Here is a 17,050-nt window from a genome sequence, read left to right as displayed (position 1 = left end):
ATTTCATCTAATCTGAAAATAATTATTGTGTGAGGTTACTATTTCTGGTAATATCATCTAAGATAAATACTACTATAATGAGTCATACAGTGACTGGTATGCTCAATAATAATTTGAACACTATACAGTTAAGTTTCTTCTTTACAAAACTTGATGACGAAAAGAGAATTCTTTACAGATTTTGGTGCAGTTGTATAATTTAAACAACATTTTGTCTCCCTAGTGGGACAGTGGTAAGTCTAGGGATAAATAAGAGTTAAAAAAAATTGTTGCTCATGGTGGACATAACACTGTGTACCTTTTGTGCTTAATTACACAAATAATATATTTTGAGTTTTTTGTTTAAAGTAAACTTTTTTCAGTGTTAACAGAAGATTTATTGTTGAAACATTCTGTAAGAGTGGCTAATGTATGTCATACGTATTGGCGATTTTATTTTTACACTGTATAAGATAAATGGTGTTTCACAAGTAATTTTCATTTGTGTATTTTAAAGTTCCTTGTACATAAAATTAGTTGGTGATTGTTATGAACTTGCAAGTTTGACAATGGGCTTTATTATATGGATGACACCCATTGTTTTGGGTTGGATGTAATTCACTTTTCTGTGAACAAGGTTACCTTCTTAAAGTTCTGCATTTTCAGAAGTAGACAGTGGGAACTGAGGAAGTATTTTATTTAAGAGGATTGTTGAGCTATAACAGACAAATATATATATTTGTTTTCAAAATTTGTGAAACGTTTCAGAGTCTAAACCAGTGGTTCTTAACCTTTTTCAGTGTTTGCACCCCTTTCAAATCAGTAATCATTTCTCGCACCCCCTGGAGAAATATAAAGCATACTCTTATGTAAAAATATAGATTTGCTTTAATTATTCATGGGCATCCTCGCACCCCTTGGGAATCATCTTCGCACCCCTGGTTAAGAACCCCTGGACTCTAAACTGATAAGTAACAATAAGAGGAATTATATTTGAAAGCTTAGTATTACTCTGATTCAGGATGTTTTTTTCCATTGACTGTTGTTAGCTTTTTCAGTTTATCTGCTGATATCTTTATCTTCTTTGTAACGTGATTTGTTTCAGATCCTTCGTGTGTTTTCTGTAGTCTGTTTTAATCTGAGTATTTTCTTTATTCTCTGAGTTTTACTGAAGGTAATATTCTGTTTAGTGTGAATCGGGACACAGCTTTCTTAGTGAAGGTATTGTAGTCTGTCTGTAGGTTTTTTGTACAAGTCTCTGGAAAATTCCCTATCTTATGAGGACAATGACTTGATTGTTTTGTGAAAGGTGTATGCATCTGAGATAAATTCTTTAATGATTTGAGACTAAATGAAAAATGTTATTTTCTGTAACTTTTCAATGCACGAGGTTTTACAGGGCTTAGTTGCAAAAGCTGGTTTTCAATATGACCTTAAGAAAAATAAAAGTTAGCATAATTGAAAGCTATTTTGTTACCCACTGCAGTATCGTTAACATGAATGTAATGTTCATTATTAAATTTGAAATTATTCAGAGTTAAAGCTGGCAAGATCGGCCCCCCGCTAGTACAGCGGTATGTCTCCGGATTTACAACGCTAAAATCAGGGGTTCGATTCCCCTCGGTGGGCTGAGCAGATAGCCTTTGTGGCTTTGCTAAAAGAAAAACACCGTTAATTTTTAGGCCCTGCATGGCCAAGCGTGGTAAGGCGTGCGACTCGTAATCTGAGGGTCCCGGGTTCGCATCCCGGTCACGCCAAACATGCTCGCCCTTTCAGCCGTGGGGGCGTTATAATGTGACGGTCAATCCCACTATTCGTTGGTAAAAAAGCAGCCCAAGAGTTGGCGGTGGGTGGTGATGACTAGCTGCCTTCCCTCCACTGCTAAATTAGGGACGGCTAGCACAGATAGCCCTCGAGTAGCTTTGTGTGAAATTCCAAAACAAACAATCTGGCGAGATCAGTTACCGTTTGAGATTTTGATGGTGTAGAAAGGTTTGATGTAGACTTTACGGTTTCTAGCCCTTCATCAGATAGAATATTGGTGTGACGACACAAAAAACGTTCATTGAGGTAGGAATACTGCATCATGTATGTAAGAAGGGAGGGTAGACGAAATATTTTGTGTTGGTCAACAAAAATGGACGATTTTTTCAGTAGCCATGTTTCTGTTGCAAATTATGGGTTGGCCATGATTCTTTAATTTGTGTGTATTTACAATAAGATGGAAAATCTAAACTAATACCACCACTAATTTAACGCAAATACGAAAAACCAAATTATCCCCAAATGTAACTTTATAATTAACAATTCCTAAGCCTAACTCTTATTATACTATTATGCATGCATGTATTAATTAGCTCACAAAATGAAATTCTCTCTAAATTTCAGTAATGCCCATATTAAAAGTGCATTTTAAGTTTAGAATAATTTTTCAACTATAATAAGGCTGAAGGTTTTTTGACAACAGCGAGATGGCTTTCTGATATTTATATTTCAATGATTTTCATTATTGTTTAGGTTGAAGTCTCTTGCCCGCAGTTTTCGATTTGATTATGTCAGTTCATCCACAGCAGGTAGATCAGGTAAGATAACCATCGTTACTGGTGCTGGTTTAGTGGCTTAAATGATTAAAAGAAGTGATATCTCTCGTATCCTGTCAGTTCTTGTGTTCTGAGCTAGTAAAATATAATTAATTAATGTACCTGTAGTAAGATATTAATTAGGCTTTACAAGTTTAGCTAATGCACTTAATGCTATAAGAATAGTTGTTGTAATAAATGGCATATATAAATTCCCTGACTAGTCCTATGGTTGTGATCCAGCCAGCCTGCTGAGCTTTGTATTGAGTGAACTTACTTCTTTGACAATGAATATAGTGTGGTTGAAATAATAATAATAATATTATTCACTCTTTTCTTGAACAATCCTAAGAGATTAGATACAGAATGAAGTGTTAAAATATAATAGGCCTAATATTAATGTCTTATAACAAGTTGTTATTGGCTATCAATTGCTTTATCTATGCACTCATTTTCTTCATGCAGAAGACAAGCCATGTCTTATCCTGTTGCATGTCATAGTTAAAGTTTGTAGTTCACTCTGAATGTCTTTGTTTTTCATAACTCTGATTATACTGGCATTGATTCTGGGAGATTAATATTCTGACCAGTTGAGTTTTTCCTGGTTAACCTTTAGTTGTGTTTTTTTCTGTGCTTTTAATTTTATTTCAGAAACGTTAATTTTATTTGGGAAGAGAAATGAATTTATCAAATGCATATAAGAGAAGCAACAAGGAAGTAAGCATTAAGTCACTGAGATCAGCAGAGAAGACTGGAACATTTGAAATGGTTTTATACTGGGTTAAAGAGTCTAAAACTAAAAAAATTAATATTTAATAAAGAAGACTGCAAGATAAAACGTTTTTCTACACTAAGGGAAACCAGAAATACTACAAAGTGTTTATTTGTATTTATCCTGAACAAAACAAGCAGTGAGAATGATACTAGATCTCCTAAAGAAAGTTTGTGAATAAGATAATAAAAGTCTGCATGGTAGAAAGTGGCAAGGAACTGAAACGAAAACCTACTGGCTAATTAAAAAAAGAATGGAGGATATTAACGATTTCTTAAAACCTTTTATATTGCCAGAAGGTTAAATATATAGGGTTAAGAATGGAATTGTCATATTATTACCCTTAGAAGATGGCCTTAACATCTGAATTAAAAGAACAAAGGAAACTAAATCTTTTAGAAGCTACATTAGAGTTAGAACTACATGAAAAACTTTTTTTGATTGATAATGAAAGGGAATATTATTTTTTGTTGTGAGAAATGTGTGGATGCTCTGATATTGAATGACAGTTCAAATTTGATAAACCATTAGGGATGCTACAAGCAAATAGTGGTCTGAAAACTCATCTTTGGTTTATGATAATTCTAATAATCTTTGTAAACTTTTTATTCGGTGTTGTTTGTTTCTAGCATCACCTATAAATACATTCTGATGTATCTAAAGATTACCATAACCCTTTCGACATGGGGCATTTCTCGTCACTGACTTTTTTGTGACAAGTGATAAATATAACTTAGCTAATAAGTTGGTGTATCTTCCTTGTAATATTTCTATTCATTAATATCAATATTTGTAGTGGTGTATCATCCCTGATGTTATTGGATAATGCATTTACTTGTAAACATCTTAAGTTTAGTAACAAATTAACTGGTGTTCTAATCTGCCTGAAATGTGAATTTAGTTAACAACTTTCAACTTAAAGAAAAGGTAATAGTTTTGAAATATTATTATTGTAACTTGGAATACATACCCATCTGGGTACAAAGTACTGAGATTTCTCCAGAAACTTTTTTTTTTCACATGCAGTGATTTTGCTGTAGTTTTTAACATTTCCTAAATCTTCTTTTAAACTTTTGTCTTTATTCCAGTATGAATCTTCTATTAAAACTGGTTTCCATCTCGTGTCTTCTTTTAGGATGTCCTGATGGATGGTTTGAGGTAGAAGAGAACTGTGTGTACGTTACATCAAAACAGAGAGCCTGGGAAAGAGCTCAAGGTGTGTGTACCAATATGGCTGCTCGTCTTGCTGTGCTAGACAAAGATCTAATTCCGAGTTCCTTGACTGAGACTCTACGAGGGAAAGGTACTGATAATGTTACTGCAACCTAAGTAGACTTTATTTTAGTCTAAGATATCTTGTGTCAATTGTTGACTTGCTACTCTTACTTTATTGTAATAAAACTGTTATAAAGTATTAAGTCTTGTTTATTTTATTACTGTTTAAAGTATACTACAAGGGTTACACCTAAAAGGAAATTTCTATCTGACAATTTCATAAAAAGTGGATGTTACTTTTGATTTTCGTTGGTTGTTAAATGCACATCCGGTTTGTAAACATCTAAGTTCCCACAAACAGGCTCTGTGGTCTTGTAAAAATCTAAACTAATACCACTTTTAATATGTTTTAAACCTTTTTTTTATGTATGCTTATCAGAGACTAAAATAAAGGTTTTTAATAACTGTTGTCTACGACTGATAACTCCTTGTTTAAACCTTCTACACAATTTTTAAGGTTTAGGTACCAAATCATCAGTCACTGAAAATGTAATCAAATAAGTATAAATGTTCACTTTTAAAATAACATTGTAGAATATTTCAATAAGATTAAAAAGAATGAGTTATATTAAGTAAATTTCCTAATTAATACAAAATGTTTTGTATTACTCTTAATCTAGATGCTCTTTAGTCAACCAACTGGAAAATATTTTGGATTCAATTTCTTATTCTTCACCATATATAAATGAACTTTTTACAATATTATTATTATTACCATGTTTTCTAGAAATAATTTTGAATCTATTGTAATAAGTGTTTCTTACTAGGTTTTACCTCCTATTGCAAAGTCATCAAATCGAAATAATAAATTTGTATGTTACCCACTTTGGTTATGATATTGAATACGTGTATTCAATTGTATAGCACTTTTAATGGCAGAAATGTTCAAATTCCTTCTACAACTTGTATGCAGAGGTTGAGCGTGTTTTATTACAACAATTCTGGAGGCTTACCAATTTGTTGCAGTTCATGTCACCATAATTAGTCTAGCTGTATCTGTTCCTGCATCTTCTTGATATCCATAAAACGTAGTATGTACTATAGATTGTTCCATCTTGAGGCTTTTATGTCTAAATCTCACCCTTCCCCACTTCAGACTTTCCATAATGTAGTTCATTTGTCAATATGATGGTTTCCACTGCTGTTTTAAGTCACTCAGGAATCCACAGACAGAAGGAATAAATATGCAATTCAGTCATTATTCAATGAGATACATTATGGTTAAATAAATATATTGTGGCAACTTTCATATGTTCATAACGATGAGTAGACTGAAAGCCTCAAAAGTTGACGTGGTTGTTTTGATGGAACTCCAGTTGTGGACAAATCCTTGTGCTGTAAAATCAAAATGTATCAAAAGGCTTGGAGTTATTATAGAGTTTTCCATACGACTAGACACATCAATAATACTCTGAAACTGCATCTGGCAGACGAGGATTTTATTGAATATGATGACCAAATATGGAATCTCATTTTCTTTTCTATCAGCAGTGACTGCAATTGCACACCAGGCCATTTTGGTATTATCTTAGCTTGAAAATGTCACATTTTTGAGAAAGCAGACAACTTTGGATCTTCAAGTTCAAGACAGTTCAGTGAACAAATATAGATGGACAAAAGTACAGTATGATAACACTTTGGATTAAGAAATGCTTCATTACTGGTGTGAGCAGTCTCAATGATAATGTGGTTTAGTTTCCTTTCTCCTGTGCTCTAACATGTGGCCACTTTAATATCAACTGCAGGTGTGGACCCTGCTACAAAAATACCTTTCAGAACTTGTGCAGGGTACCAGAATATCAAAGATGCATTGCCACATTACTCTGGAAGCTTCACTGCAGCAAACACCATGAGGAAACTAAAATGGTCATTGTAGCAAATTGGTCAGTATGATTTCCTTAATCTAGGCAACACCACCACTTCAGCTAAAGTTATGCTTACAAAAGTTACATGGCATAAGGATGAGAGCTCCTGCTTCAATATTGGCATGCCTGATTACTACATGTACTTGCTACAGAAAATGCAGGAACGTTGATGACAAGCAATGGCTACAGCAGAAATTAATAGCTTAAACTATTATAGCATAAGCTGGATTGGTGAAGTGGTCTGCATTGAAAGCCGATCTGAATAACCATGTGGTTCCTGTTGGTAATGAGACATGGCTAGTAGGTTGAGCTATTATTTGTGGAAATAATAATGAATAGAATCTTATTCAATCCTTCTTTGTATCAGACTCACAATGTAAAGCCACCATTTTGACCAGTCACTACGAACTTCATTCCACCAATTGGTACTAAGCGAGATATGTGTAGAGGGAGCATTATCATTTTATGGTCAGTTGCACGTGGAACTGGTTTAAAAACAAAAGTATCTAGTAATTTGACAGTGGATAGGTTAACTAACTGACTTCCTTCTCTTTGATCACTTCTAAATTTGGGTAAGTTAGTACAAATAACTTTGGGATTTTTTTTAAATACAATTCAACAAACAAAAATGAAATTGTATCATCTGCAACCTGAGGTTTTGGTGAAAGGGGAGTGCAGACTGTAAAGTGTGCTTGCTAACTTTTCCTAGGGCTCAACTCTTAAGAATTGCTGTTGGTTCTGGTAAGTTGGTTAAAAGGACTTTTCTATCCTTACATTCTGAGCACTTATTTTATGGTGGATGTTGGTGGACATTTGGCTTCAGTTTAGTTTGTTAATTCTAACTTAGTGGGATCTGCAGGTTTCACTAAAGTCTTTTTTCCAAAAGGTTTGACCCTAGTGTTTTCCACACTTGGAGGAGAAACTGAGATGGGTTACAGAACAGATTGGGAGGGGGACTTCATCATAAAGATGTGTGGAACACCAGCAAGTTGAATACGACAGTTGGTATGGTTAAAATAAATGTTTGGGTGCCTTTATTATGTGGAGTAAGCAATTGATGCTAGGTATACCTATAGGAACTGCGTAGATATTCAGGAGTGACCTCGCATACCACAGATGTTGATTTATAGAATATTTTAACATATTTAACCCCTTTTTACATATTTTTAGAAGTAGTCTAAGCTATATATATAAATAAAAATAGTACAGTTTGTTTGGAGGGGACAAATAAGGAATCTTTTCGTAAAGTATGAAAATACAACCTTGGTGGGAAATTGCACTGATTCATTTGAACTACATGAAAATGAAGAGAAAGTATGGTTTTGGTATTTCTAATACAGGGAAAAGGTTTTTTTCAGTTTGGGTTTAAACTAAAATGTTTGTGAATATTTCCCTTTTGCTGAGGGGAACCTACTTCACAACAAATTTAAAAATATGGTGGAATCATTATTTTCATTGGTGAAGGAACATCTTGTACTTTGGGTAAGTGAGATATTCTTAGTTTATGTGGTTTAATCATGAGAATTATAGTATGATCATTAAATATTAAAGGAAGCGTAGATTACACACTACTTTTCAGTTTTTTTAATTTAGAAAAAGATTTGTGTGTGTATTTTTTGATCTTGTGAGCACTAAGGGATCTTAGCTTCATTATTTCTCAACAAGGTGGTCGTTATGTATGCATCTTACGTTAATTACGTTGTAATATTAAATCGTGTTTTGTGGACTACATGAATGTAATTTTGGGTTTATTTGGGAAGTTGAACATGATTTTAGTTATTTCTTCGTGTTACAGTTTCTCATATCAGAAGGTGGGTTAGGGTTAGAAGGGTTAATTTCACGCAAGGCTACGCGATGGCTATCTGCTCTAGCTGCCCCTAATTTAGCAGTGGAGGGAAGGCAGCTAGTCATCACCACCCACCGCCAACTCTTGGGCTACTCTTTTACCAACGAATAGTGAGATTGACCGTCACATTATAACGCCCCCACGGCTGAAAGGGCGAGCAAGTTTGGTGCGACGGGGATTCGAACCCGCGACCATCAGATTACAAGTCGAACGCCTTAATCCACCTGGCCATGCCGAGCCACTAGAAAGATTGGTCGCTGTTTGTAAACACGTTTTGTTGGAAGGTGTTTTTCGTGCAATATATTTCTCTCTTCTCCCCCTTCTTCATCTTACCTATTGTATCCAGACAGTCTTCATAACAACCAGCCAGTGATAAACACACGTTTATGTGAGATTTCCGAACTCGCTGAATGGTGGCTATTGTCAAGCGTCTTCAAGGGCAGAGGTAGCAGTATTTTCTGCTAGCCATAAGAAGTTGTGTGGGTTTCAAATTAACTGGTATTTATGAATCATTAGTTCTCATATAACTGTGGTAAGTGCATTCGCCATAACTGAATTAAGGCATAGTACACATACTACGTCAAGTTCTAACCGACTTTCCAAGAAAGAACACGGTCTCGTTGGTCGTGACTTTTTACGTTGCAGCTCTGACCTATATAAAGTAAGATTGATTTGAGGTATGCAATTCTGGCTTGTTTGTGGACTATAGCGGATCATTCTTGGGTCTAAAGAGTGCAATTCAACCTGATGTGAATATATCGTCAAATAATATCTTCTCAGGTATATGTTAACTACAGGGAAAGTTATGATGTATCATCCAGTAGACACCCTGGACACAAAATATTGTAAATAACCCACACTTTGATTTACTTTTAACCCATGCCATACCATTACCATTGTTTTAGAGTTTAGTTACAATGATATATTATTCTGAATTGCAATGTTTTAAAATAAATAATTTTTGGATCACTTTTCCAAATTTTTTACAGAATTTTTTTATTTTCTCGCAAATGAGTGGTATCAATGATCTCTGCGTAATTTTTTATTGTTTTATGATTTAGCGTTTTTTTTGTAAATTCTAGCCTGTATTGTTACTTTTAATTGTTTTTATTTGTTGGATTATAATGTTGTTTTTGTTTCTTTGTTTTTAAATTTTGTGCGCTAGCCATTCATAATTTAGTTGTGTAAGACGAGAGGAAAGGCAACTAGTCATCACCGCCAACTTTTGGGTTACTCTTTTAACAACGAATTTTGAGAAGGATTTACAATGGGATTTGAATAACACTGAAATATAACGTTTAAAAAAAGTCTTCACGATAAAAAATTTTCTGTTACAAAGTTTTGCAATTTTTAATATTTCGTAATTATTTTGAGGACAAACACACACGCATGTATGTATGTATAAATGGTAATAAATTCCTGACACAACTGTTCTCCACGTTTATAAGACCTGAAACACATGGTGAATAACAATAGTCCCTCGCTGGCACAACGGGAAGTCTACGGACTTGCATCACTAAATATCAAGGGTTCGATTCCCCTCGGTGGACTCTGCAGACAGCCCATTGTGGCTTTGTTCAAAGATAAACAATTAGTAATAATAAAAACTTAATACTGCCCAAATGTGAACTTTCCCATCTGTGAACAGCTCTTCAAGATTCCTTCCTCCAATCTTTAAAAATTGTGTTTCAATTATCTTGATGCAGAAGAGAGAGTTCTGACATACTAACAAATCTACCAATATTTGTAGTTACATCACTTGACCTAGGAATTAGGACACTGGATTATTGTTGGTGAATGTACTCGCCCCTTTTATTCATGGTGTTATAATGTTACAGTCAATCATGTTAAAGAGTCGCCTAAAAACACAACGGTAACTGTCTTCTCTATAATCTATCACCTTCTAACTTAGAAACGGTTAGCGCAAACACCATCTAATATCTCTGATTAATATTCAAGAAACAAACAAATAAATTGGTTAGTAGCAGCATTATTAGTTGGTGAATAGATTCACATGCCGGTGGAAAGCAGAAGTGACTGTCGCACTCTCAAACAAGATTAATCAGGTGAGTTAGAAGAAATCTCTGTTTAATCTCGTTGACCAGGTGATAATAATAAATTTTAACTTCAGTAATAATTTTGAGGCTTCCATTATACAGAGCAAGTATATGAAATCACTAACTTTTCAAAATTCTAACTTATTAAAGTGCTTCTAAAAAGTATGATGGCATTACATTGTTGCTACTGGCAAAAGACCTCGTATAATTTGTATAGTAAATAACCTTATGTGTTTTGAAAACTTGTAGTAAACGTAGCAATAAATTCATCTGTGAAGTTTATTCTTGACACTAAAAATTACTGGGCACTTAACTTTCGTTTGAGTCTTGCAGATCTATCATTAAAAGTGATGGATACTAAGCTGTGAAACTTTTCCTGGTTAGGGTTAACAACCACATGGATAGGATTGCACAGACTAGATGCTGAGAAGCCCTTTGTTTGGGAGCTAATGGATCGTAGTAATGTGGTTCTGAATGATAACCTAACATTCTGGGCCTCTGGCGAACCTGGAAATGAAACTAACTGTGTATATCTGGACATCCGAGATCAGCTGCAGCCTGTGTGGAAAACCAAGTCATGTTTTCAGCCCTCAAGCTTTGCTTGCATGATGGATTTGTCAGACAGAAATAAAGGTACTCCTCAAAAACGTTTGGTAATATATTATGGTTATCAAAGTATTCACGCTTGGTATATGACTTGGAAAAACGGTTCTGTAAAAAGTTATATAATAAAATATTGTTTGTTTTATTATAAGATTCAGCAATATAAAGATTCATATTCTTGACACTTGGTATAATATATAGTAATATACGTAATCTCCAAAGGTTACACAGTTAAATTATTTTGATTTTTGCATTGTTGAAAGGCAATAAATTGTATTTGCTTTAAAGTATTTCCTAAAAGTTAAAATGTAATGGTGACTTTTTTATATTCGAACAGTGTGAAGGTATATTCACGTGGTAAACTAATTACTCTATTTTCCAAACCTTTAACATTTCATATTTTAGAGGCCTGGCATGCGTGCGCGTAAGGCGTGCGACTCGTAATCCGAGGGTCGCGGGTTCGCGCCCGCGTCGCGCTAAACATGCTCGCCCTCCCAGCCGTGGGGGCGTATAATGTGACGGTCAATCCCACTATTCGTTGGTAAAAGAGTAGCCCAAGAGTTGGCGGTGGGTGGTGATGACGAGCTGCCTTCCCTCTAGTCTTACACTGCTAAATTAGGGACGGCTAGCACAGATAGCCCTCGAGTAGCTTTGTGCGAAATTCAAAACAAACAAACAAACAAATTCATATTTTAGCTTCTCCCTAAAGATTCGAAATATCCATATATATTATATTTTGCTGGAGACCAGATATAAAGTATTTCTTTCAAATTCTGTGCATTTTGCCCAAGTAAATGTTATTAGATCTACAGAAATATTACCATAATGTTTAAATATTTTTCAATTAAAGAAGATGATGAATTTAATTTTGACATTTCTAGCCAAATGCGATGACCCTGGATCACTGGAAAATGGACACGCCACACTTCATGGACAAAGTATTGATGGGTTCTATGCTGGTTCTTCTATAAGGTACAGCTGTGAGGTTCTCCACTACCTCAGTGGAACTGAGACCGTAACTTGTACAACAAATGGCACATGGAGTGCTCCTAAACCTCGATGTATCAAAGGTATAAAACATTTACTATATCTGTTGGGAAATAATGTGTTATCAGTTATGAATAACATAAAACTTATTTTAGCAGTAATTTAGTGACAATATTATGTGACACTTGTAGCTTATTGACAGTGTTATGTAACTTGTAGTTTGTTAACAATGTTATGCAACCTCAATACCTTTATTTTTCTCGTGTTTTTTAAAGTTTGATAATTCACCTTTTTGTTTAAGTTTTTTTGTTTTTTTTAGTCATCACCTGCCAAAACCCTCCTGTACCATCATATGGTTCTGTGGAAATCAAACCTCCAAGTCGGACAAACTCGATCAGTCGTGTTGGGTCACCTTTCTTGAGGTACGTCTTTTCACGTTAAATGAGTTATTTAACGTACAAATGGAACACTCAAGTACTGTTTTTGAATGTGTAACAAATGAAGCCTGAATATTCCTCTATGTACAGACTGGAATGCAGATATGTGCTCATTAACTAGATTTCATTAAAGGTTATCAGACCTTTTATGTTTAGTTAAGGAGCATTGGAATAAGCTGTTCAACAACTAAAGATACTAAATATTTCATCACATGATTACTTTAGCAGTATGGAATTATATTAATATTGCACATAAAAACTGATTTAAGAAAACAGGTGCATTCGGATTTACAGAGAAGTAGTAATTATTGGTGTAAATTCTTTTTCCAATTTTCTTTCTTCATCTACAACCAACGATGTCACGTTTTCGTTTTCTCTGAAATATACATTCCCTTTTTTATAATCGTTGATACACTAGTATTAAGGATGGGGTCTTTTAAAACTTCTGTGGTCAAGTCCTGCATTATGACATACAATTGATAGTTTTATAGTGCAATATATACTTAAGTTTGCAGTTTGGCACCTTTATCTACACTCGGGCGTCATCACCGTCCATGTCTTTTACATCTGGTTTTACTTTAGCTGACAACTGTTTGGCGTCATTTATTTTGCAAAAGGCTCCATCGTTGGCTGTTATGACCAAGGCACACAACTTTTCCCTGCTAGCTTCCAATTATCCATCTGGTGTATGAGGTCAAGTTTCCCTGCTTCAGTTTGAATAGTCTGATTGATTGCACATAAATCCACAGGTAACCTGACTGGGATGTACTTGTATTAGATTTTGACTGGTATGTTTTCATATGGAATAGTATGATAGAGTTTCATCTCCCTGTTTCCAAAGGCATACAACAGTCAAACGAATAGGTCATGCAAGCAGCACGTGACTCGTGTCGCTTTTCCTTGATTATGTTTCACACTATAGTGTAGGAATTATGGACTGCATTTTCCATTGAATTTTGTGTTCGTTAATGCTTATCAGTTACAAGACTCAGTATTCTGCTTATTGTAGTAGATGCATGACTTGTTTTAGAGCTCTAACTAGTTAGTCCTATCGTCCCAAGTTGATCCACATTCCTTTATTTTCCATTAAGTTAAAGAGAGATGCCCATCTTGGAAATTCAATATTAAGTACGTCAACACATCTTTATGAATTGAGTGTATGAATGTTTTCTGTCAGAAAGGGAAGTTTTATATATATATGTATATCCATCCCCAAAATGATAAAAATTTTAGTGACATCACATTATTTATGAAATGCAATTTATGACTAAATGTAATTCTGATACATTTCATTCCATTGTGACTATATTGACAGTGGTTGCCACGTGCCTAGCCGATTTGTATGGCCAGAGTTGTTTTAATATTAAATATACATAACTGTAATTGAAGTGTCAAATTCATTTGAAATCTACATCTGCAGCCTTTAATAAATGTCGTATACTTGAAATCCATTCTGATGTATTTCATTTGTAAATGAGTTGTAAATCAACAGTCTAAAAGGTTAATGCTAGCTGCTGCTTTTTCAATAACCTAGGTTGCCACGGTTACCCCTCCCATTAGCCAGAGCAGCCAAACCTCCTCCAAAACCTAGATCCTCACAACCCTCTACTGTGGACTTGGCTTCTAAAGTTAAACTACCTGAAGGTCATTACCGGGTAGGGTCTCGAGCCATTTACACGTGCGAGTCGAGATACTACGAACTACTTGGATCTCAAGGCAGAAGATGTGACTCTAATGGAAACTGGAGTGGTCGGCCCGCTAGCTGTATTCCAGGCAACGTTTCTTTTTAATGATGTTTACCTTAAATAGGTTGTAGAAAAAAAAACAACTGACTGTTCAGGTCCCCGAGCTTTTGCATTACACTTGTCAATAGGGCTAATAGCTGATTTGTTATTACATTACCACAAAAACTCGCTCCACGTTTTTTGGTTTGTTGGGTGTATTATTAGAGTACCAAATTTTTCTAACGTACTTTAAGAGTTGGCAGTGCGTATCATTTGATTAACTGCCTTATTTCTATTCTGTTATTTTAAAATAATGATTATTAGAGAAGGTATCACTTGTATAGCATTGAAGTTTCGATCCCATAAGAAAACAATTGTTATCAAATCCCATTATTTACCTGAATATCGAGTGTGCAGTAAGAATGGCTACGTTAAATTATTTCTTCGTCGATGAATTTTAATGTATAAGAGAACTTATGAAATGTATTCAGTTATTTAGAAGGGATATGTTAGTAAAGGTTAAGAGCCTGAATAGCTGTTTTTAGTTTTGTAGAAATCAGTTAAAGCTAAGACTTTAAACTTTTTACCTTATTTTATATCTTTAGCAATAAGTCTACCTGGGTAGTGATTGAGCGATTCTTTGAGTCAAGTGCTCCTAAATGAATAGTCTTCTTAGTGACTCGCACACATCATATTTTCGGTCTCTGTTTCCACAGATATTTTATAATATTTTAGAGTTTGTAAGAATAACGTACAGTTTAAGGTCAGTGGATTTGCTAAGTTGTGGAATGCCGTGGTACTGGTACGACTAGTAATTTTTTTTATTTTTTTGATGACGAGAAACCCACTTGAAGTAACCTGAAGATGACCTAGAAAGGTCTAAACGTTCTTCATACCCATCCCAGCCGTTCTGATATACATTTTTTTTAAATTTCTCGAGCAACATATTGTACAAGCCTAATCTAAATTTAGAAACGTCCATACTGGATAAACTTAGAAAGGAAGCTGTTATACTTATTCACTACAGTCCCTTTTAATAACTTTCAAATTAAAGGATATATAGTAGTTTGAGACTGACCAAAGGCTGGCTTTACCTAATTGTACCATCATAACATAGAGCTATGAGTGGGAATATGGTGATGAGTTTAGAATAGACGTTTGCGGTACATTTGAATGGCTGTAATGTTTTTTTGTTGATAGTAGTAACATAATTTATCAACAGGTGGAAGCACTAGTTATTTATAGTAAATATGTAGATAAGAAAAAGTAAACAACAAATGTTATAACGAAATTTTTAGTTTGTGGACGGTCAGACTCTCCTCGTTCTCCTTTCATCTGGAATGGGAATTCTACAGAAATAGGTCAGTGGCCGTGGCAGGCAGGAATCTCTCGATGGCTTGCAGACCACAATATGTGGTTTCTCCAGTGTGGAGGATCCCTATTGAATGAGAAATGGATCGTCACTGCTGCCCACTGTGTCACCTACTCTGCTACTGCTGAGATAATTGATCCCAGTCAGTTTAAAATCTATTTGGGCAAGTACTACCGTGATGACAGTAGAGACGATGACTACGTACAAGTAAGAGAGGTGAGGTGTTCTCAGTGACCAACAATTTTGTTGGTCAAAAGCTGGATTCTCTTGTACTAAAAGAAACGCACTGATATGATAATTTTAAAATCAAACGATAATTTTTCAAATTAGAGTTTCAAATCAAAATTATTTAGTGAAAAAAATATAAAACATTCCTAACATTTCATTTAGAGACATAACTGTTTTATATGCACTGTTAAAGTGAAGGGTGCTCTTAGTCTCTCGTGTTATTGGTACTGCATAGTTGTTTCTGGAAGGTGTGGATTTTGCTATTTTAATTCAACCCTCCACAGAACATTTACGTTTTTTCGATTTTATTTTATTTCAGAATGCATATTAAATAAATACCATGTCTCCAACCAGTCTTTAGTAACTTCCATAATTTTGCAATTTAAAATATGAGCTGAGGAGGCGTGGCATGGTCTGCTGGTTAGAACATCAATTGTCTCAGCTATGGAGGCACGATTATGTATTTAATAGTTAAAGAGTAGCCCAAGACTTTGTAATGGGTGGTGATGATTGGCTACCCTTCCTCTATTGTGTCACTTGAAAAGTAAAGACGGCTAGTGCAAATCCATCTTTTGACTAGCTTTCTCTATAACAGGTCAGTGTATAATGCATTATTGCCCCTGACATGATTCTACAATTTAACCAAAATTCAGATGAACACAGTATATTTAAAATCAAAAGGTAAGCCTAGAATATGAATTGAAAACAAAATAGATAGTCATGTATATTGTCATCTTTGACAATATAACAGTACGTACACAGCTGAGATTAAACAACTGGAAATAAGCATGGTAGAGGGAATGAGAAACATAACAATGCTTGTTTATCAAAAAACGTAGGCCGTTCAAAAAATGAAAGCTCATAAAGTGAAATATTTCCACATAATACGCGTGAAATTGAAGATTGTCTTCTTAACTCAAAACAAAATATTTTACAATGTTTAGGCTCTCGAGATCCACGTAAATCCTAACTACGACCCCGGCAATCTCAACTTTGACATAGCCCTAATTCAACTGAAAACTCCTGTTACTTTGACAACACGAGTCCAACCAATCTGTCTGCCTACTGACATCACAACAAGAGAACACTTGAAGGAGGGAACATTAGCAGTGGTAAGTATTTCATTATTCATAAAATTAAAATATGGAACATGTAAACCTTTGAATACAATAAAACCATTGCAGACCTGTGTATATTTTTTTACAGTGGAGAACTGAAAGAAGTTTAAACAGTTGGGTAAAAGAATGCAAGTACTGACCATCACCTGTCTTTACTCATTCCAAGCTCAGATGATCATTATAAAATTAGCTACGATTATAAAACCCA

General features: G+C 34.7%; 1 protein-coding gene across 11 annotated transcripts in view; it reads left to right on the top strand.

Annotated features, from left to right (window-relative positions):
* LOC143230602 (clotting factor C) overlaps positions 1-17,050 on the top strand; it is a 31,944-nt gene that overhangs the window by 13,839 nt on the left and 1,055 nt on the right. For 8 of the 11 annotated variants that reach the window (XM_076464438.1, XM_076464434.1, XM_076464436.1 and 5 more), the window contains 8 exons: positions 2,497-2,561; positions 4,466-4,633; positions 10,758-11,006; positions 11,858-12,046; positions 12,283-12,385; positions 13,935-14,173; positions 15,423-15,712; positions 16,669-16,836. In XM_076464438.1, the coding sequence (XP_076320553.1) occupies positions 2,497-2,561; positions 4,466-4,633; positions 10,758-11,006; positions 11,858-12,046; positions 12,283-12,385; positions 13,935-14,173; positions 15,423-15,712; positions 16,669-16,836 (1,471 nt within the window). The remainder of the gene's footprint in view (positions 1-2,496; positions 2,562-4,465; positions 4,634-10,757; positions 11,007-11,857; positions 12,047-12,282; positions 12,386-13,934; positions 14,174-15,422; positions 15,713-16,668; positions 16,837-17,050) is intronic. The other 3 variants (XM_076464444.1, XM_076464443.1, XM_076464442.1) reach the window with 1 other exon arrangement.

This window comes from Tachypleus tridentatus, chromosome 10 (genome assembly GCF_004210375.1).
Source record: "Tachypleus tridentatus isolate NWPU-2018 chromosome 10, ASM421037v1, whole genome shotgun sequence".
Lineage (NCBI taxonomy): Eukaryota > Metazoa > Arthropoda > Merostomata > Xiphosura > Limulidae > Tachypleus > Tachypleus tridentatus.
Note: the sequence above shows the minus strand (reverse complement) of the source record. Positions and strands in the feature narration are given on the sequence as shown.